Raw genomic sequence first — 24020 nt, forward strand, 5'->3', positions numbered from 1 at the left:
GTGAAAGAAAGGCAGTATATTCTGGAGACTTTTTCCAAGCAAAGATCTAAACTGAGTAACTGTTCTACCATGTATATGAATACAATGTACATTACATCTGTGTATAAACTGGTACAGCAAGTGGAATACCTTCCAATTCCTTACTTACCAATATCATCTGTATATCTGTAAACACCCAAAGAAGCAAATCAAACAATAACACGTACTACACTATCTCAGATTTAATCAAAGGTTATTCTGGATGCGCTATGTCCTGGACTTCCACGCACAACTCACTTTTTCCATGGGGAGTTCCTGAATCAACTGGGGCCATAATGTGGCCTCCTGTTTTGGAGTTTTCAATTAGAAAGATGATGTTAATTGCTGATGGTTAAGTAAGGCACTATAACGTATCTAAGCAATGAAAACTATGTTCTGAAATGAGCAAAGCCCTTCTATGGAGAACTGGGACTGGCAAGATGATCAGGTCTTGACTCCAAATCAGCATGAGAACAGATTACTATACTTGGACAAAGTTCCAATGAATATGACTTGAATAACTGGAAATAGCAGTGACAATTATCTTGAACTTCAGTAGCTCCTGGGGTAAATAGTCATAACATTCTAGACTTTGCCAAGCTTTTGTCACAGCTGATGAACTAGCTTATCAGGATTATATAATAGATAGCTGCATATATCTATACTACTCTTTAAATTAAAAAAACCCATAGTTATTTCAGTAAGAAATCCAACAACAGCTATATACTAAAGAAGCAATATAGCAATCCTGACACCATAGAAAGCATTCTTTGCCAGTTCATTCTTGAGCTAAAAGTCTTTTCCTTTATGTATGGAAAGGTCAGTTTAAAGGGATGAATTTCTTCTGTAAATGCAGCAGAGATGAAAAGGAGTCTATCAAAAAATGTACGTAGAGTTTTAGTGAAAGAGTAATAGATGAAGAGTTGTGAAAACAGATCTGAAAATAGATTTAACAAAACTCCAGCACTTTTAGTAAGGGACACTAAAAGTACAAACAATAGAATTGTAATTAAATGAGTATACAGACTTGGCCATTTGCCATTCATAGTCCCAATATATTACAGCCAGTTCCTTCACACTTTCAACAGAATTCGAGGCAAGCCCAAGTGTTGAACGTTATGAAGCCACATTTTTCATGTTCTTTTTACAGAGATAAACCATATTCATCTCCACTCAAGCAAACCACTGTGCATGCACTGTATCTGTTTTCAGTCGAGTTGAGCAGAGACGTAAGAATACCTTTGTGGTAAACATGGAGGTTTGTAAAAATAGTATGGCAGAAGGTTAGCATCACAGCACATGAAAACAGCTATTTTAATTTTAATGTACTTAGCAGTATGGATTGACTTAGTTGAATTGATGAGGTGACCACATAATTTACATAATTAGGTAACAAGGCAGAGTTTCTCTAATTGCACCTCTAAAGCAAAATAAATTGCTACAGAAATACATGGATTTTAAAGGAACAATTAAAATGATGAGTGGAATGTTGCCAATACAAGGCAAAACTATAGGGAAATACAGTGGAAGGGATGGTGTGTACAAAACTGATTGTGGCAAAATTGTATCCAGAAGGAATGGAAGAGGATGAAATGAGGATTTAAACTATACAGAACTACATAAGAACACAGACTCTGTAGTCAAAAGACATTCTAAAGGCTGGCATAAAATGCTTTTTTAGTATTTATAATTGAAAGCTATTACAGTATTATTATGCAGTATCTGTTTACCTCAGGAAAGATTAGTTTGCAGATGCTTTCAGTTAATGTGTGCAGGTACACTCTACTTCTGCTCGTTTTCCTTTGAGGAAGGTTTCCTTGAGCATCTTTTTCATGGACTTCTTTGCAGATGGGCAAAGCTGCTCTAGAGCTGTTTTCTGCACAATCCTTGTCACGCTCCTCAGTAATGTGACTTTGAGTAAGTAAGGAGAAAGGACATTCTCCTGTGATCTTCAAGTCTTTCAGTTTTGTACAGAACATACTGTACAAAGTCTCTCCTTTGAGTTTGAGTACTTGGCTTTGTGTTTAATAGTTCTCTTCTGTTACCAACAAGAGCAGAAGATGCCAGAATAGCAGATAAAGCAACTACTGTGGAAGATTATTGGTAGCTATAAATCACCACAGGAACAAATGTATGCCCCTGCAAAACAAGAGGAAAGAAAAAAAAATTGAAAACATTTATTTTCTCTTTGAAATTCCCATGATGTGCTAGTTTTATCCTATGTGTGTTAAAACAATGGCTTTTTCTAGGACCTTGCTCAGGAAAGCACTTAAGCTCATGTGGCATTTTAAGTATGTAATCCCTACTGACATCATTGCTTCAGGCAACTAAAGTTGTGTGCATGGATAAGTTCTTGGCTGAATTTGGGCTCTAGTGATTAAGGCAGAGGAGTTGTTTTATCTGATCCATCTTTCGTCACATTGATGGACGAGGTTTCTGAAAGAATAGAGAACAAAATTCTAATGAGAAAACCTTTTTAATTCTTCATAAGCAGCTATTAAAAACTACCTGATACGGCACAATGAAACTGATTTGTTATGGATACTTAAATTTCAATTTATTTGATGCCAAGACATATATACATCTTTTGTAACAGAGAGATGTATGACTAAAGTTAGTACTTGTACTTCTGGAACAGCAAACCATCGAAGACCAAAGGTTAGCACGTTGGGTAAAAGCCACTGACTGGTGACAGCTACCATAATGGGAATTTGACCACATAATTGAAGTGGCTTGGAAACACCAAGGGATTTTTGTGCTTTTGAAGGTGATAGCTTTCAAACAACACATTGAGAAAAAAAAAAAAAAAAGGAAAAGGCAGAACTTTTCATTTTAATAATTTTAATAATAAATGTTTGTTACATTTATTTCAGTCTGAATATGAAAAATGTTCTTCCATTAAGGGCTTTATTTTCTATTGACTGTATCTCATTGAATCAGATCCTCTCATCCTCATATAATACTCTAACAAGGTAATCCTTGAGAGCTTTTGGCAACTCTGGAAGCAGCTGATTTGTCTCTCTGGAGATACAGTACAATAACTGTTTCTTTCAGAGGCACTACGGCTTTAATCAGCCTGTGAACCACACTGCTTATTTCTGCCTCTGAAACTCCCAAAGGGCTTTTAGGGTCATGCAGCAACTGTACCAGGGTTAAAAATAACTAATTCCCTGATACAGGTTATGAGCTGCTTCTTTTGAAACAGCTGGAATGAATGGCATAGCAAAGGAGTGCTGTCGACCCAGCACAAGTGGCATGAATACAAGGAGAAACAGGCAGAAGCTACTTTGGCTGGACCTCCTGCTGCAGAAAAATATTTGGCAGAAAAGGCTCTTTTAAAGTATGCTGTAATACTGATGGTGTCAGGCCAGCTTCTAGTGGACATCTATCAAAATTATTAAAGTATTATTTTAAGAATCAATAAACACAATGCTAAGAACACGAGGTTGAAGAATGTTTACATAACATTCTATATTTCTGATTTCAGTTTTTACATAGAAACTAATTTGTTTCCACAGCATGGACATTAGTAATGCTTTATTTTTTATTACTGAATATTGCTGTGTAGCAAATGAGGCAGTGAAAAAATTCCAGCAAGAACCACACTCTCAATACATAAATACATGTAATACTTTTTCTTTATAATTTAAGCACGTTATATACATGTAAAAGTACTTTTATTCAGGAGCCATTATATAACCTTGTGTTACTTTACATTATTTAATCTTTGTATTACTAAACAAGAAAACTATTTCTCTGTTACTAGAAGACAATAATCTGGAATTATTTGGGGGTTCACTTCCATGCTAGCATGTTGTATTTTAATTAAATTACATTTGATGTGGCAGGTAGAATCAGCTCTCTGAAGGAAGTGATGCCATTACTTTACACCTGGAAAACCTGAAATCTTCAGAATCTGCCAAGTGGGAAGAAGAGGTCCCAGAAGAAGATTGTGTGCCAGGACTTATGTTTAGGGGCAAAATGGGCACTGATGTCCAGACAAAGCTGCTGGACATGTAGCTACTGTATCTGCAGTTTCTTTTTGCGGTACAGCCTGCCACCCTTTGCGCTGCAGGACACTGGCGTTCAACCTCTTCCAGCCCTGGAGGGGACTGGAATTTGTGCCCTTGCTCTGAACATGACCTTGCACCACTTCCAATTGCAATTTATGACAAAATCATCACTGATGTGCAAGAAAGTGGCAATCCCTCATGTTTCCACTAATAATACTGTTGTACAAAACCAGTAGCATTAACGTACGGATCTTCAAATTCCAAATAATGATGACACAGTTCCTAAAGAAATCTTCCTACAGAACCATTTTTCTAAGTACCCTGAAGTTCTTGTTTTCCCAGAAACAAATGGGATGGTCGTTTGTGAACATTTATCCCAGTTCAAAACCAGTATCAGCAATTTTCAAGTAGCAAGCAATTCAAAACTCTTGCTGACCTCTGCAATGACAAGACCCCCTAAATCACATCTTTGAAGAAACAAACTGGAAACCCTAATTCCATGATACTTCAGAGGATTCAAATACTGAAAAAAAAAACCCAACCAAAAAACCGAACAAAACCAAAACCCCACTGCATATACTAGATCTTACTTTATTAAAATAACAAGTTTGCATCTGGTATCCTAAGTGCATCTTGCACTTAATATGACTAAAATTCAGAAGAAAGTCTACTGCGTAATAGGGAAACCTGTCTCACTCAAACAGTAATTAGACAGTGGTTTTTAAGGTCTGGCAGGAGAAAGATAGTGAATCACCAGTGTAGAGTCTACAGAAGGAATTCCAACAGTATAATGGACCTTAAAAAGATAGAAGAAAGATGGCTCACATCACAGGTTAAGTCAGACATTTGCAGATGTGTTTCAAGAATGAGGAACACCAGCCCTCCCTTTGTTCACAGTGTTTAAAGACATTTTCTAATCATAACAAAAAAATATTAGGAAACATGGGAAAAGTTTCTGGGTTTAATTCCTCTCCAAACATGCTTTGAGAGAGCTCATCCCAGGGGAGCAGCAGTGTTTCATGTGAACTCTCCATCACTGCCATATTAATTGATGTCATATTTACCTTGGGAAGCAAATTTAAAATTAAAATTAAATAATCTCCTGTGAGATCAAACTACAAGCAACCAATTTATTCAGTGCCTGGCTGAATGCAACATGGCACTGTGCCAGTCAGAAAAATGAAGATGACTTTACATAGGATAGTCATAGCAGCAGAATAACTTGAGTGCTCAAAATGCTTTGTGCAAACATTTCATTGAGTATTTCCATCTATACTTGCCTTACAGCCAAAATGCCTTCCTGTATGCTTATTTGTACTAGTTGCTTTTGAATATTTACCTCTGCTAAAACATTTCCCTGACAGTCCCATGAAATACAGTGCCATAAATCAATCATACAATAAACCCCCCTAATATTAACACAGCCATTTATAAGAATTAAGAATATCACTTGTTAACAGTAGCAAAGATGGTTTATAATCTTAACTTATGGACATGGCACAAAAATCAGAAGCAACATTAAATACTTTTTACTTCAGAGTCCCTTGCTTGAGTAGAACAGAATATGGTATGACGCTATAATGTCACTTTTTGGTTTTAATCACATGTATCACTTTGGTAGGTGAACTGCTGCATGCTGAGCAAGAATTAAGAAAAAAAATAGCTTGCTTTGCAGCAGTGGAAGGTACCAGCACAAGTGTGACTGCAGTGCTTGTAGGAGCTCAGTGTGGTCTGGGAGCCATTGCCTCAACAGAAGCAGCTGTTAACTTCTGGCTTGCCCTTATTGAAGACAGAGGCTTGCAATTTCCACTCAGGTCCAACCTCTATGGGATGCAGAAATCCCTGCCTTTTGCCCCTTGCTAGTCAGAAGGCCTCTGCACAGAGCAAGGCAGGAACTTCTCACAGGCTAAACTCAATCAGCTTCTAGCAAGACAGGTTAGTACCCATCACCCTATCAGTAGCAGCTCATTGTGAATTCAGTTGTTGTGCCTTTCAGCAGACAAAAACAGGGAAAATAACTAAATCCTATCATTTTGTCTTATTAATCTAAAGTGCAATATCCGCACTTTATTTTTTCTACTTCAAGTGCTGTGTGTAGCAACAGAATCAAAGCCCTTGTGATTTGTCTGTTTCTAAGGATTTTAAGGAGGCTTCTAAAATACTCTGAGACAACTGCTCTAGCCTGCATCGATAAGTTAATATTTTAAGAAGTCAAAGTAAGTATTGTTTAGGTTTATTAAATTCTTAAATAAGAAGCTTTCTTCGGCTGCTTCATTGTTAAACATGTTCAGATTGCATGCACCTTCAAAGCATTAATTTGCTTCGGTATTGCTGCTTTGGAAAGCACAAGATGTAAGTAACTGGAGCAGATAGGCAAATCTGATTACAAGTTTCCTAGTGGTAGTGAGTCATACCTAATAGAAAAGTGCCAGTTGTTGACCTAGGTTGAGGACATATTGGAAAAGATGCATCCTTGTGAAGAAGAGTAAGATGTTTTCCTGCATCTCCCCAGTCAGCGACTAACCCATCAACTGAAATGTGAGGATGCCTCATTTACCTCTTTCCAGTAATTTGGTCCTGTCATTAACACAGTAAATACATTTGCTAACCTACCATGGGATAACTGTGTCATTACACAAGAACAATTTAAAAACCATAACGTGTATAACTTGCATATCAAGTAAAGCACACAGTAGGAATAGGACTTCTAAATCTGCAGCAGCAACACAAATGTAATTAAAATATTAATCAGACCATATAGCTATAGAAAGAAATTGTAAAGCAGAAGAGTTGAGCTCCAGGAGATCCCAAATATAGGTGACCATTCAATCCTAAATCATTACCACCCTTGCATAGACACTGGCATTACTTACACTACAAAGTAGTACCTTTTTTCCAGCGAGATATAGCTTCTTTCATGGCACAGATTTTTGCTACTTGAGCAAAGGCAATAACTGATGTAAAGGCTGTTATCCTTTCTATAGACCAGGATGAGACATAATATTGGACAGTGGACTTCACAGTAATTTACCGGTACCCAAGAAATTGCTAGATTCAGCAAATTCCACTCTAGCTCTCAAAATATGCTTTGTCAGGCATCAACTTTTCTGCTTGTTCCGCCAAACTACCACTCTTCTTTCTGACAACTCATCCCTAGTGCTGATCTGTCTGTATCCCAGAGCCCTTTGGAGTAGTCTTACCATTTTTCCTTCAAAGCACTAATTGCCATTGGGCGCTGTGCAAGCCCAGTTCCAGTGTCCTTACTGCCAGACATAGCTCTGTTTGGGGCTATTTCTAAGATAAGTATACTCAAAAGTTTTCTGTAAATCACAGCATAGCTTTGATACTAAGGAAATACCACAGGACACCACAGCACTTATTGAACTATCTAGTGGAATTGCAGTGATAACTGAGCTAAGTACAAGTAAAATAGTAAATCAGCTATGATAAAATAATATGTCACAACAACCAATTATTATTTTAACAGTCCAAACATTTTAGTAAATCCAAATTCAGTGTTGTAACTCATCCCAGTGACTATCCTACATGACTGCTTAAGGCAAGCTAAAAATCTAGCCCTTGCTTACAAGAAAGATTTCTCCCCAATATAATGTGGAATTTCCTCACCTTTCTACCTTTTTTTCTTTATGAAGTGCTTTAAGAAACAGAGAAATACAATCAAGTGTTTCCTCTGTGCTCCAAGTTGAATGGATTGTGAGCTGTGTTGCTGCAACATTAGACAGCAACAAAGCCAGGAGATGAAGAAAATAATCACCTTTGTTTTCAGAGAAGAATGTAAGTTATCTCATTTTCCATTTTTCCCTATTGTAATAAGCAAAAAATAAGATTCAAGGAATACATAAGTGAACTTCAAAACTGCTAATATGTCTCATTTTAAGGTCATGACGTGAAAGGCATTTCTTCTGCAAGTGATAGGATGAGGAAATGGCCTTAAGTTGTGCCAGGGGAGGGTTTGATTGGGTATTAGGAAACATCTCTTTACTGAAAGGGTTGTGAAGCCCTGAAACAGGCTGCCCTGGGAAGCAGTTGAAAGACCTTCCCTGGAGGTATTTAAAAGATGCACAGATGTAGCTGTTAGGGACATGGTTTAGTGGTAGACTTGGCAGTGGTAGGTTAACGGCTGGACTGGATGTTCTTTAAGGTCTTTTCTAACTTATACGATTCTGTGATACTACAATTCTATGATCAGTGTAATAAGATTGCAATAATGTACTTTGATACTGAAAACTGTTCTTAAAGACAGGGAAAATCCTGAAGTATCACTGAATTTCTGATACTGATTTTGTGACTGACTCATTTCTCTATAATGGTCTGAAGCAAATCCCTGGACCCAAATATATCCCTGGGAGAAGCCCAGACTCCAGATGTGAAAGTTATATTGCAGACACATCTCTGCTTTCAATTAAAGGCACAGGGGGAGTCCTAATTACTGCACCCATGTTTTGGCATGTAGCTAAAGGAAGGACTGATTCCCAAATGTTGTTTATAAAATATATATTTGTCATTTTAAGTATCGCATGTACTTTCATAGGGTAAATATTTTTCCTACGCTAGGACCAAATAACAGGGAGGCATGCTGAGAAGATAGCGTGGGAAAAATACTCTCTTCTGTGAGTCAAAATCTATCTGTGAAAACACTCCATAGCAAGCCCAGCAGGCAGCCTCACAGCACCTGATTCTCTGCTTCCCTGCTCAGGCAGAGACAGCAGCCTTTGGTTGTGGCACATCCTTGCGCCCTCACCCCGGTCCGAAGCATGGCTTGTACCACCTGCTAAACAGCTTATGATGGAGATGCTACCCCTGAAAACCCCAACCTGCTTACCTTGTGGGAGCTTTTGAAGGTGATTGCTCATGGGCATTTTTCCTGAGGCAGAGTCAATGATACCTCACAAACACTAAAAATAACCTGCTGTATGTAACCACAACACATTATGTAGGTTGATTTTTGGGGTTTTTTTTTAATGAGAAATCCTGATATTGAACTGACATAACTGTTGATACCTCAAGTGATCTGGGTACCCAGATGAGGAAACTATTGAAACAGAAGAGGTGCTGCAGTGAGGACAGGCAAAACCAAAAGCAACCCAAAGTGTCTGGAAACTATTCTCACACTTTAAATTAGTACATTTTAAATATAGCATTTAATCTGCATTTGCAGCCCATGAAAGTGCAATACTTTCATAAAAATCATAAGAGGAAAGGTAAGAAATAAATGTCTTCAGAACTCTTCAAGAATTGTCCTGAGGACATGTGGTATTTATGACAGTTATCAGGAGTTAAATGTAAAGACAAAAGTCTGGCCTATAGCAAATGGAATGTAAATTAGAATCCACAAAAACAGAAGGGCTGTGGTTCTACAATACAAAGTAATTGTCAGCTGTTGTTCTTACTGATTCTTTACAAATACATACTTACAGCTGCATCTCTCAAACTTCTCTGATTTAACTGGACCTCAAAATTCAAATGTCCACAAAATCTGATTTTTATTTAATTCATAGATCAAACTTCTTTTTATGAGCAAAGAAAGTAAAAAAATAATTGTAATTATTCTAATAAGAGTGAAATCCAATAACCTTTTGTCTCATACTACTTTTTTACTGAAATCTTTAGCTAGTATTCATGACTTAGCCAGGATTGCCACATCCTTGAGAATAAGCTATTTAAAAATCCCAAATTTCTAACACATTAAGTAACTTCTCATTTGAGAACCATGGTCTGGATTAACTGTGAAGCATCTTCAGGGATGACAAAATAATTTTCCTACTTCTTCAAAGACACTTATCTTGCTGAGACTCCTACATGTATGTATTCATCTGATTGAAATTCAATGTGGGTAACTGTTTCCACAACTGACACATAGGTTTGCATAAACACCATTATTGTTGTTATTTTCCGAAAGATACTGAAGCATTGTCGAGCAATACAAAACATTGATTGTAGTGTCTTATGACGGTGCTTATGGTTAAACATTCCCTTTGTGTTCACAACTTGAAATTATAATGAAGAGCAAGTTTTATAAATAAAGGTCCCTGAACTCTGTATTTCTTGAAGAACTGTTTGAAAACTAGGTCTGTAGAAAGCAAAGTGTTTCATTAGTAGATTTCAATTGCAGAGTTTTCTGACTGAATATTTGCCACCTGCCACTTCTGTTTACAATGTCAACAAAATCATTTTCACACTGAAAATCACTGACAACTACCTTTCAGATTTATTCATAGTTAAGCACTCATGCCAACTCCCATTGAGGTCAATAGCAGGTTTCTGGGCATAGCAGGAAAAAGATTAACCTAACAGGTCTGTGACTCTTGTCTCGGAAATACTGATTTGCATCTTTTCTTATTTTTGAAGCAAAATAAGGCCCAGGCTTTTTTTGTTTTGTGTTTTTACAGGTAGGTGTGCAGACGTGATGGTAAACACCGAACTGAGGTATTTGAGATTCCGGAAAAGTCAAAAACTATGCATGGAAGCCTAATAACAGGAACTTCTAATTAGTGAAAATCATTTATCCCACAGCAGCAAGGTCACGTCCTTGTAATTTTTCTGATAGGGAAAAAGTATATTGATTGAAGAAGTGTATTCAACTGGAATAGATGATTGAAGAGCTGTTTTCACAGACATCGTGCAGCTACTGATTCTGTTTTAGCTAAAGCCCATGGCAAAAAAAGCAGCTCTGAAGAAGAGGAGAAATCAGCTACTTTCTCAATTGTTCTCTTCCACGGTATCGGCAGGGTAGGACCAGCAGACACCTTTTTGATTAAATGCTTACAGTTCCTGCTACAAAACAGGTTTAAAATCATTGAAATTGCTGATTTGGCCATGTGCATTGTAAATGAGTACCTTAATATTTTATTTCCCTGATTGGCCTGTCATTTTTCACAAAACGTAAGGGCAGCTACAGTTATTCACAGCCCATCCCTTTCAAAATCTGCCATTTTAAAGAAAGATTTGAGCAGTGGATCTTACCTTTGAAAAGCACAGTTGCAAAGCCTATCAGCACATCCTCTGAGACTGAATGCTCTAGGAATAAATTACAATTCCAATTTCCCTGTTGAGTAGATCACTTAGTTGCTTTCTAATACTCTTCTGGAAAATACAGCAGACATGCATTTAAAGCACAGAAATCTAGGTAAATATGGTAAACATAAATTTGTATTATCTTTGAAAACACAGGCTTCTTTTTCACTAAAATTATGAAGCAAAGTAAAGATGAAACGTTTTGTGAAATACTGAGCTTGCACATGTGGTATTAAGAGAAATTAATGCTGTTAATTAATCATAGTAAATATGCACTCAATGACTAATGCTAGCCTGCTGTTAGCATATACCACCTCTGCAACAAAACTAAATATTATAGAAATCAAGAGGCAGATTTTGGCTTCCTGTAGAATGTTCAATCTGTGATGCTTCTTGTTGCCTTCAGTGCAATTGCTGGAGTTATCACAGCTACTGATCCTTCAAATCCTTCCGTTCAATTTATTCTACTTCTCTTTTAAGCATGTGAAAGAAATCAAATTGCACAGATTTCTCAGATTACTTTTGCACAGGAAACGTCAGCAAATGCAAACGACAGCACCAGCGAGAAGAAGCCATGCAAACATAACTCAGAGATAATGCCATATTTGCCTCATACTCTGTATATGGAACTTCCCCTTGGCCTTGGTGGCACTTTCATGTAAAGACTGAGGTGAAAATGTGGCCCTGCAGAAAAATAAGCTGAAAATATTTATGGATCATTCAGCTTTGACACATCTATTTAAAAGTGAAAGGACTGTATGGGACAGACTGTAACAGAAATCTAGGTTATTCAGATCTAGAAATGCGAGATCCTTTATAATGGAATTTCTCGACTCATTATTAAATTGTAGCTTCTTGTTTTAATAATACTTCCATTGAAAATCAGAGGATCATCGAGGCATTGACACAAAGGAAAATGCATGACATATATGCTACTTCTCCGAACCTTCAGTGGTGCTAAACAACAGAGAAAAGATCCATCCTTATGTCTAAAAAATACTATCAAATTGAATCATAGAATAGTAGAAGCCTCAATCAGTGCTGCTTCCCCAGTTATAACAGATGCATTTAGAAAGATTTGTCATGTCTTAAACCATGCATTATACTGATTCAAGTGCATTAACTGTTGAATTGCATCTTCTTGTAACAGTACCAAAGTTGAATATTAAATCCCACAGAAACAAAAATAATGTCATTCATCTTTTTTGGAACTTTAGTGTCTGCTTTAATTCTGGGTATTGTAGTGCCAGAGTGCTGGGCACAGACACGCACAGAAACATATGCCTGGCTTGAAATACTTGTAAATTCCATTGAAATTCACTCATTTCTGTGGCAGGCGTTTCAGATTAACAGAGATTAAACAGATTAAGAGATTTGGAGGAATGGAAATCCATGAAAGGGCTAACAAAGAACACAGTGCAGAATCTCTTACCAGATGTACGATCACTGGCCTCTAATTTGAGGTAAAAATTCAGGGTTTAAATATAGAAGTAAATTAGATGTATTTTAACAATAAGGATTCTCCTACTACTTTTCCTATAACCTTATGTGACTTTTGCAGCAGGACCCTCAGGTTTTTGTCTCACTGGGAAAATGCAGGTAATTTTTCCATAAAACAAGGGAGATGATTTCACCAGAGGACTTGGATTTTCCAAAAGATTAGAATCATATGAAAAACTTTTACCAAAAACTACGTTTGTCATGCAAACTAATAAGCTTCTGTAATACAGAACATGAACTTTGTAGGAACCACGGGGTAATCTTCCTGGAGTTATTATGGGTACATGGTAGACAACTGTCCACAGTTCTTCATCTCACAACCTATATAACTGCATTGACTGCAACAATGTTAACATCACAGATTCTGTGACTGCAGACCAGAGTCTGCAAGATCAAAACTTTGCTTCATTCCTCAGATAGCACAGTTTTACTCATTTATCATAACACTATTTTGTGATACCTGCTGTCCTTTATTATGTCAGAGAGAAAAAGGAGATAAGGAAGATAGAGATGATTTTGTTTTAAATGGCACTGATTTCAAGGCCAGATACACATCATTATTGATTTAAGATTTCATAGCTTTGCATTTTATTTCTTAAAGATATTTCACTTCTCTTTTATAATATGTTTATAAGGAGGCTCTTTTCTCTCTCCATCAGGCCTTCTGAAATACCAGTTAGTGCTGCACAGGCATCTGAGATCCCAGGATGGAAGTACGACTTACCTAACTTCCTTGAAAGCCCTGACCTGCAGTTCAGTAAGGCAACACAGAAGTGCACTAGTGTCAGCAATCACCAAGAACTGCAAGCCAGGCCCTCCTTGCACTGTGCCACCACAGAAGGTAACGAACTGTAAGGACACTCAGTTCTTAGTTCAAGGAGTGGCAATTTATGCTTCAGTGCTGGGAGTCTTTGGGTTTCAGCCCTCAGGAAAAATGAGCATGGAACACAGCTTGAGAGTCTTGCTCTGCAGGGTAAGGCTCCAAATGTGAGCATCAGCTAAGGAGAAGTAGCAGCAGATAGGCATGTGGAAATAACAGCTGACTAATGGACATTGCCAGTCATCCTTGAAGGTTGCAATCTGAATACTGAAGTGACTGTATAGGATCTTGGCTGCATTGACTTTATTGAGGTAATGGAGTCATCTCAGATGTACTTCATTGAGGACCAAAATAAGTATCAAATGTAACTGATAAACATCTTTATCTCAACACTTCAGCTGGTGCAATGATAGATAAACAACCCACGTATCGTAAAGCTCAGTTTTAATATAGGACCTGTCCCACACCAAAGGCCCTTCAAGTACTTTTTCCCACCAAAATGTTAAAGAACAACCACTCTGTATGTGCTGTTTTCTAAATCTGTAAAATGGGCATCTACCACTGAATACCTGTTTTTTTCATTATATTAAGAAACCACATTCATTTCAAAAATGGGGCCAGGTAACGAGATGTCTCCAACATGCCATGTTGCATACTGGCACTGTGAATAACAGCTTCAAACCAATATAGAAAACATTTCATCTGTTTCAGAGATGAAAGGACAGAGAGACTGGACAGTGAACTCTCGGTGAAAATCTAAAAATGAACCAAAATCAAATGCTGGCCCTAGCAAGTCTGTATATACTCAGAGGAGTACTTCAAATGGTTTTGAATATCATTTGAATAGTATCCTGAAAAGAAATGCTCTTTTGACTGGAAAGTTAAATTTTTTTTTAACTGGGTTCTTAATAAAAGAAATTATCTAACAAATAACAGGTTTTACCTCTGAGTTTGTGTATGTGCACAGAAAGAGGATGCTACATAGCCACTTCCCTCTTTTTCTGGAAATAAATGAAATTCCATGATGAAAAGGCTGAAGGAGGGAATGAGAGGTATGAGATCCTAGAGGATATAACCAGAAACCTAAGTTTAAGGATATAGAAAGGTAGCATTTCCTTCATGAAGAATTTCCTGCCAAAATGCAGACAGTATTTTTTTTAAGCCTTTTGGGATTCTGGAGCATCCAGAAGCACCATGAATCTCACAGAGTGTACACTCTCGACAGGTAAAATAAAACAGGAAAGAAAGTTTGCTGCACTGTGTATAGTTTTCCTTTACATGGGGTCAGAAACCTTTGACATTTCCGCTTACAGTTTAGGTGATGTTGAAAATTCAAAACATTGGTTTTAAATATTTGTACCTGGCAAGTTCCAATGAGACAAAAGCGCTAACTTCACAAGTATCCTGTGACAATGGAGAAATTAAGTTCTCACAGTATCACAAGTATCTTTGCATCATATTCACATTGTAAACCTTTGCTCTAGGTTTTTAACTCTGTTTATAACAGGCATTTAAATCCCACACTGCCCATACTATATTAAACTGAGAACAGAATTGCATTCCTAAGTAATGCAGCCTCTTTGTTAAAAGACAGTACCAAACCTAAGTTTAGCATTAAAGGTCTGAATGCATTTATTAGTATTTTACTAAAGATTATGAGTGTTTTCCATGATTGCAGAGTAAGAGTTGTGAAAGAAAACAGTGAGGATATGTTATAGAAAATCTTGCATAAACCATCTTTTTTTGCGTGTTGATTCCAGCATTAGACAGATCAGCCATTTACAATACAGTACACTACAGAAACTGCAATAAAATCTAACTGAATTTTTTTTTAATACTTCAACCCCATTAGATGCTTTTCTGCCACTGCTACTCTCATTTCAGTTTCTTATCTTATTTTTAACCTATTCAATTTATTGCTAATAAAAATCTGCCCACAACATGGGCAGGGATGGATGATATTTTTTAGCTTTTACTACATGTAAATCATAAACCTGTATTCCACCAGTATTCTTTGCTCTTCACCACTTCAAAGCCTATTTGAAAAGATACTTTTAGCTTTTAATTCCCCTCTATCTATCATTTAAACCTACTTTTGCTTAGAACTGCGTATTACTTAGGACTGCGAATTATTTCCAAAGAAAAACAGGAAGGAAGATATCATGAAACCACATTTCATATACTACATTAATCAAGCATTAAAAACATTTTTAATGGTATTTGCTAGTGCCAGTCTCTAATCTTCTAAGAGAAATAAACATTCTGTGATGATGCCCACCACTATCTCACACATGATATAGTTGCACACTTCAAACTTTGACTAAGCCGTGACGTTATGTTCGGTGTTGTTATGGTCAGTGACTTTTTCCACACATAATTGACTATCCCTGCATCTCCCACACAGATCTGGAGCATGTGACATGCAGAGTAAGTGCAGAGGTGATTTAAATTGATACTAATTTTCGGATCAGCTGTAGACTTTCAGTGTCCTACTACAAATGTAGTCTCTGCCTCTTGAGCCTACCAAAATGCTTTGCAAGCGATGCCTAACTTATGACTGGAAGACTGCTCTCTATGCTATATAATTGCCACCACACTATCAAATGTTTTTTGTCTGGGAAGGGAAATATTTCCTTACCTTTTAGCATTCATGTAGGCCGCCATTCAGCCAGTGAGATCAATACTTGGTCAGGATATAAAAATTCTTATGGAGGTTTTGCTTAAACCTAAATAATGGTATTTAACCTTCTGTTTGGTGAGTTCATTGTTGGGCAGGTTGCTCAGCAGAGAAATCATGCCAGTATTATTTTTCATTCTGCTTCTTCTCTATCGCTGTTGCTAGGTGTATTATTTGTTTATTTTAACCTCCCAGAAGGTCCAAATTAAGATCAAGGACATACCCAAATATAGAGTAAAAGATGATGTTTGACCTGAAGGGTTTGCCCTCTGAATAGTTAAGATAGAAAAATGCGATATAAAAGGAAGGGTTCAGACGCCTCTTCTAGAAGTGGGGAAAATAAGGCATGCTGGAGATCACAAAAGAAAGGCTGCTGCTGAGCTAAGAAATGAATCCAGACCTCTTCAACTGAGTTGCACAAGTTTTTTTGGCCAGCAGTTTAGAAGATGTGAGTGATTTACAAAAATCAGGTCAAAGCCGATAAAAATTTGAAGCCAGATTTTAAAAATAGATATGAGAATACTGCACATTTCTATGAGTGAAATTCAAATATATTTTGCAGGTAGGATTTGTAAAAGAGTGTAGGTGCTATGTATAAAAGCAGAACAAGAAAGCTGTCCTCATCCTGTAGGTTCATGGCTAACACACACTTGGTTTAACTTCATTTTCTCGTTTCTGAAGGCTCTGTAATTACTTATAGAAAAGGCATTTCATCTTGGCTGGTTTTAGTAATACTTTGCAACCTGTTTGAGAACCTTTAACTGCAATAAAATAAGGAATAGCTTTAAACTGAAAGAGGGGAGATTTAGATTAGACATTAGGAAATAATTCTTCACTATGAGGGTGGCACAGGTTGCCCAGAGAAGTTGTGGATGCCCCATTTCTGGCAGTGCTCAAGGCCAGGTTGGATGGGGATTTGAGAAGGTGTCCCTGCCCATGGCAGGGGGGCTGGAACTACATGATCTTTAAGGTCCTTTCCAACCCAAACCATTCTATGATTCTATGATAAAATTAACTGTAATTATTTCCATCATGATTTCCTCAAGATTTTGAGGGGAAGAAAAGAAAAAAATCAGTTCCACATTGACCAAAAGCCTTGCTAAGTTTCACAAGACAATCCTTCCCTTCATACCATTCTTACCATGTGGAAATTCTAAAATCCTACCTCTAAATATGCTTTGTGAGTTCTACAGCCTAATGGCTATATTTTCACCAAAATTTGAACAGTTTTTCAATGCACCAAATATTTTTTTCTCAATATGAGGCAAGTGGTTTTGCACTCTCAGCTTGCCAGTGCAAATCAACAACTATGAAGACTATTTTGGCAAAAAGAAAAAAAAATTGTTAATTTAAAGTTAAGTTGATGCATGCTTTCTCCAAAGACAGGGAAATTTTGCCATTTTTAGCAGTGCTATTTAAAACAGGATCTGCAACAAGTATTTTAGGCTCCAGGGTGCCTGCAGTCAGGACTAGGGAGCCACACAGCTATTAATACAAGCAGACACCCCTCCCTGCTAACCAGCAGACAGCAACTGGGTATATTGTCTTGTGTTTTCAAATCATAGAAATAATTATGAGCAAAAGCAAAATCACAGTTTTTCCAAGCACCAAACTCGAACTCTCGCTGAGGTGTTCCTCCATCGTAGTCAGGCCTTTGCTAATGCTTTTTCACATGTGAAGAGTTTCTGAATTTGCCGAGGAAGGAAATCAGCTTTCCCTGAAGAACTTTTGTCAGTCTCCATCTGTATCAAGTGCCAAGTGAAAGGCGAGGTTAAAATTAAATTAAAGACACGTTTGCCTTGGTCAGCATTAGAAAGGCAGTCATCGCTATATATCACACTACTATATAATATACCATAGAGAAACCTGTTATTCATTAAAAACAGAGAGTTTAGCAGCAACTACTGTGTGTGGCATCACAGAAACCATAAGTTTTACTGCACCCTCTGGAATCGATGACATTCTAGAATTAAACCAGGAAGATTCCCACAAAATATATTTTCTCCACACGAGTAGGGAAATATATTTTTGTTCTGAATACCTTAGAATGGAGCTGAGGAAGATATTCACTTCATAAATGTATGTTTCTTTCCATTTCCTTTTGTGGAAGAGAAAATAATCAAAGATTTTTAGGTCACTGCTTTCTAGTAAGAAATTTTTACTCACTGAAACAATTGATGACTTGCATGGGATATTCCCTCAAGCTCACTAACACAAAAAACTGTCTAAGGGCTAGATTCCACAACATCTTTGATAACATCTTTGGAACTGGTTCCAGCCTCCTCCATGATGATGCACACACCCTGCTTTCTAGGCTACAACCCACACAATTAAAGCTCTCTTCCTGAGCCACTGCATAGCTGACCTATTTTCTATATGGACTTGGCCAAAACAATCAATGGGCACAGTCATGCATAAAGTGCAAGGCACAGCTAAACAGTAGCCAGCGAGGGTTTTGGACAGCTCTCTGCCCCGTAGCCCCATGATGGGATGCAAGTCTTCAGGCATCTTTTCCCTTGCCCTAGGGCAGAGAAAAAGTGGCCCTGGCACTGAAGCAGGGACAGTATAGCATTCTGTTCACATTCAGGTAATTACATATGCATAGGAAGTACAGACAGGGGGTCTCATGAAATAAGTACCCTCAGAAATAATACATAGGGTCGCAACTTGGTTATCATCTAGGCTTCATGTGCTGCCTGTAAGAAATTAACCTAATGGTGCAGATTTGCATGAGAAGGTAGCTACTTCTAATAGCAGGGCATCATTCTCTTGGAACAGCTACTTCTAGTATGAATATGCAAGAAGAAAATCAATTCAGAAGTTGGCTTTAAGCAACACAGAGGAACTTATTTAAGGAGTCAGAGCAGTAAAATCAAGCATAACAGCTACCACAATCCTGCCGAGTTCAAGGAACAGGAAGGGTGCATAAAAGTAGCAGTGAGAGTCTCAACTATGGAAGGGGGCATTTCAATCAAATAAGAATGCTTGTTAAAATATTCCTGAGTTAAATGTGAAAGCAGTAATATTCTTAGCTAGTGCATTCAATGCACTTAACAAAACTATCATATAATAGAAAGTATGAATGAAAAATAAGTGGAAGTGAGTATCACAAAAGACTATGTTTTGATAGGGTGAGATTGTCCCAAAGGTTGAAGGCCTGCAGAAACCCTAAAGCTCAAATTTACTTAGGGTCTGAAGCAATGAACAGGACTTGGTGAGATATCTCTATGGTGAAGCAAAATTAATCCTTAGAGAACGTATTTGTTCTGACTTAGGTCATCAAGTGGCAAAGAAACCGACAGCAGTGAAACCTGCATTCCTATGAAAAGGGAGTAGATGTTAGCTTGCTCCAGACTCTGCATCTACAAAAGTAAGTAAGCATCCTGTGTGAGTTCTTTTAAATGAGGAGCCAAAATGACAAGGAAACACTAACACTGAACTAAGAGTGGCATCACCTGAGTAGGACAACAAAAAGATGGGAAGAATGGCATATTACCAAACAGTAGTAGCAATCAATACCCATGTTACAATTAAAATGCTTTGTTAGAGATATTAACATGGTCTTTTCAATTGTTTCATAGCAGGTGCCTCTATAAGCAAAAAACTTGTAAAAAAACATCCTGTGTCTAGCAAATTTTGCTTCCTTTATTAAAAAATAGATAAATAAAATTCTTTGTTTACACCCTAGCTAGAAGCCCTGGTCAGAAGACCAGGTCCATTTATGCACATGATCAAATTCTACTGGAATTTTAAAATTAAATAGATATTAATATTCTGTCCTGAACAGTATTGCTTTCTTGACCAGACTTATGCCCTGAACACTGACTGAAAAATATAGTATCTGTTCAGTGATAATCTTGAATCTCTACTCTACTTCTGGTATAACTAGTCATGCAAGACCTCCTGAATAAATCTCGTATGCATTAGAGCTATATCTCAGATGCTCAAAACATGCTGAATAGAATATTGAACATGACGTAAATGTGAGATTTGGCTTAATTTAAATTTCAAGTGCTAAAAATCTTAATTGCAACACTAAGCATCTAAATAAATGCAGTGAATTTTAATAAACATATAGACAATAAAGATCCTAAAAAAGGAAATAGTACAAAATGTGCAAGGAATTCCAGCAAAAAGGAACTCTAATGGCAGCTCTCCATGGCTCAATTTTCATTTGCTAATAAAATGTGCAAGCTGAAATGTAATGATTTCCAAATATCATTACAACAAAATTTCTTAAAACACGTCCTATAGTTTCCGATAACTGTTTTAAAGACTGATTTTTATCTCTGTTGAACTCTTCTTAAATGAGTAAGTTTGTATAAAAAAAGGAAACTGGCTGCTTGTCTACAGAGTAGATGCAAAATACATCCAGTACCTTCCAATACATATTTCCTTGTTGATAATTTAGAATGTTTTGTCAGTTTCCTTAAATTACTGAGGTGCTTGATTTTATTTTTTTTAACTAAGTTATAATTTACAACATCTTTTGGTTTAACAACTCGTTTCAGTTATAAAGAAAATAGCTGCATTTGCTACAAACTCTACTTCGACTTCTTGGATTGCTTATTTTGAGTCTCAGTATTTCTTTTTTAGACTTGCAAACAGATGGCATTTATCTTCATAAAGGCTGTGATATTTTACCTTGTATTGTGTGATATAACCAGTTTTTGACTGCTACTGCTGTTTTGAATATTATATTTTATTACAAACTCTTACTTATGTTTTGATTTCACTATGGGATCTGCTTTGCAACAGCCTGTCAGAGAATGGTTAAAGACAGATCTTTTAAAGAAAGCATTAATCAGAATAAGACACATATATATACGTGTCTTATGTATGTATGTGTATACATACACAGATGTATACAAGACTTCAGTACTTATTTTTATGGACACAACATTAAAGACTAACCTTGACTTCTCGTTTTTAACAGTTCATCAAAAAAATTAATTGAATAAATGAATACTCAGTAAGTGAACTAGTGAGAGAGGGGATGGTGAGCCATTTTATTGATAATGTCAAAAAAGGGTAAAAAAACCCACTGCAGAACTAAATTCCTTACTTTCTTCTCCAACGTTTGCCTCATGATCTTGCACTGTCATGACTAGCAATAGCTGCAAGCTATGGAATTCCACCGGAAAAAATGCAACCAAGAGATCTCAAGATGTGAATTTCTTCTTTCTTCTTCCTTACATTTCCTGCCTGCTTTAGATCAACGTGATTTCAGCAATTGCTTTTCTCTTCTGAGAATGTGTAGTGTAGTCTTTTATATCACCATTACAGTATTCCTCATGCTTTCTTACAGCCACCTAGTTCATTTAAGGTTCTTGGTATTGGCAAAGCAAAGAGAACAGTCATCAGCACTGCAGAATGTATTGCCATATGTAGCACCCCAGAGCAACACAATCCAAGCAAGACAGTTCACTACTATAAGGAGAACTTCCCATGCTTGCATTTGTAACACATCAGCACACATTCTCTGGTTGCTTAAATGGCTTACCTTCTCTGAATAATTATGTAAATGGTCTGTTACTGGAATCTCTTTCCAGCATGGGCTGGCACCACCTTTTGTTCCTAACCCTAGAAAAGCAGTAGATCCATTTATGTGATCGAAAGTATATGCTGCCTTGTGCCTAATTTCTGTAGTTTGGAAACAAATCCTCTTAATCGTAACTACAAGAAAAGGGAGTGGCTCCATTGGGAGTCTTGTCTTAGGAAAACCTGTAGGATTAGACCATTTCCAAATAAGTAAAACACTTTGTTCTAGTCATAGAAAGATAATTAAACTCTACATTTGTTATGAAAAAGTGCACTGTTACATTTTTCTGCAACTCTCTATTCTGAGACTTCATAATGGAAAATCTGACTGAATAAAAATGTCTTTTTCCTACTAGTATTTCAACTATCAGAACTCTTACCAGTTCTCTTTAGACCAACGCCCAGTGTCATTTGTAGTCCAGTGAAAGTACAGAACCCAAATCGAGCATTGCAAACAGTTAATTTCAGCGTAATACTCATTGTTAGCAATACTGCATCCTTGCTTAGAAATTTTTTCCACTTAATTCATCCTTCGAACTTAGAAAGCCATCTCCCTATATACACAAAGTGACCAGCTCTCAAAACAGAGCCATTTTAGGAGCAGCATTAGATCAAGCTTGAGGGAGTGCATACAATGTATAAAAGTACTCCTTTAGAGAGCAGAGAAAACTTTTAAAGTGTCTCATGTTTATTCATACAGATTATTTTATACAGGGACTGCTAGGCCTAGTCTAGTCACAGCCACTGAACTTTAGCCACAGAAACAACTCTATCCACTCAGAAAAGGAATCAGAAGCCTAAAGTCTTGACAAAAATAGAAAGAATAGTGGAGCAAAGAAAATCGACTGAAAATGTAAACTGCCAATCATAATGAATACAACACAGTCTGGGGTTTCGTTTTTTCTTCCCAGAATAAAAAGAATTGAAATAACAAATGCAAAAATGCAGTTATTGTTAGAACATCGAGTATGTGATTAAATACCAGGTTTGTGTCTAATTCATGAAATGCAATGATTTGAATTACTCTGAAAACCAGATAAGAAACCTTACCTAAGTACAATGCAGTAACACTAGTCTGAATGGGTTTGAGTCGCTTGACGGGCAGCAGCGGCACTTAGCAAATTCTTAGAGAGCCTCACAATGCACAAAGGCAGCCAAGCACCCCTCCTGGCTGGAGACCTCTGCGAGCTCCCAGATCGCTTCCAGCCCCGAATCGCGACATTACGTCGCTCAGGACCATATCTGGGTCGGGGCACGCTGCAATGGGGCTCGGGGCGCTGAGAGGAGGGGGCTTCCGCGCCCCACTCCCAGTCACAAGGCTCAGCCCCACACCGCGCAGCCGGCCGAGAGACGCGGCCCCGACCCTGCCTGCAGCGCCCCGCTCCCCGCGGGCATGGCCCGCCGCCCCGTCCCAGCGCTGTCCAGGGTCCCCGCCGCGCCGCGCCGCCCCGCTCCGCGCCCCGCGCCCCGCGCCCCGCTCCGCTCCGCTCCGCGCCGCTCACTCACCATGCCGCAGGGGCTACTCGCGGCTGCGCAGCCCCGCGGAAGGGCTCTGTGCAGGCTGCCGCTGCCGATCCCTACCACCGCAAAGGTGTATTTGGGGAGAGGGCGCGGCGCGGCGGCGGGGCCGCCCCGGCGGGCGGGCGGGGGCCCGGCGGGAGGGGCCTCCCCGAGAGCCCAATCAGGGCCGGGGCGGGCGGCCCCGGGCCGCGACGGGGGCGGTGGCGGCGGCAGCCCGGGGTGGGATTTGTCGCTGCCCCCGGGCGGCCCCGGCAGCGCGGCCCGGCCGCCAACAGGCGCGGCCGCGGAGCGTCGCCGCCACGGCGCGGGGCTGGCGCAGCAGTCGCTGTGCGCGGGGCTGCAGCGGGGCTTCGGAGGGCGCGTATGAACCCGGCTTCGTGCAGCGCCGCACGGAGCTGAGCGTCGAGAATTGTCACTTGCGCAATCAGGAGCTTCTGTTTGCGGCTCCCGCGCGGGTAGGAGCCGGTGGCAGGGCGTGGTGGTTGCCGCTGTCTTCTCCACACAAGCATCCTTCCAAACGCTCTTCGGTTTGAAAATCGTGTGCTAGCACATTCGTTTCATTTGCGCTTTTCCTACCACGGCTTCGACTTACTCGTTGCTGGTGATACACTGTGCAATCCATAATACACACATTTTCATTCTAGCTTTGGATTGCGACGATTAAAACTAATAGCTAAGCGGTGACAGAAAGGAAACAATACCTGTCCAAATAAGCACAGAAAACAGGAATCATTCAAACAACTTCAAAATATCGGATAGCCAGGTTCAATTTAGAATATAAATTCATTAAACACTTTTTATAGAGTTGCCCAGGTCTGAAATTATGCTCTTAATTCTTGCATGTCACCACTGAAACAGAATGACAACTTCACATTTTTTAAATCTTCACAAATGC

At 38.5% G+C, this 24020-nt stretch overlaps 1 protein-coding gene across 2 annotated transcripts in view; it reads right to left on the reverse strand.

The window, feature by feature from the left end:
* GUCY1A1 (guanylate cyclase 1 soluble subunit alpha 1) overlaps positions 1 to 23590 on the reverse strand; it is a 35859-nt gene extending 12269 nt beyond the window's left edge. The window contains exons 1-2 of one of the 2 annotated variants that reach the window (XM_030491936.1): positions 23111 to 23590; positions 1749 to 2157 (exon numbers count right to left, since the gene is read on the reverse strand). In XM_030491936.1, coding sequence (XP_030347796.1) covers positions 1749 to 1997 — 249 coding nt within the window. In that variant the 5' untranslated portion in view covers positions 1998 to 2157; positions 23111 to 23590. Of the gene's footprint in view, positions 1 to 1748; positions 2455 to 23110 lie in introns of both variants that reach the window. The other variant, XM_030491937.1, reaches the window with a different exon arrangement.
* Between the last annotated feature and the right edge of the window lie 430 nt (positions 23591 to 24020).

This window comes from Strigops habroptila, chromosome 7 (assembly GCF_004027225.2).
Source record: "Strigops habroptila isolate Jane chromosome 7, bStrHab1.2.pri, whole genome shotgun sequence".
Classification (NCBI taxonomy): Eukaryota; Metazoa; Chordata; class Aves; order Psittaciformes; family Psittacidae; genus Strigops; species Strigops habroptila.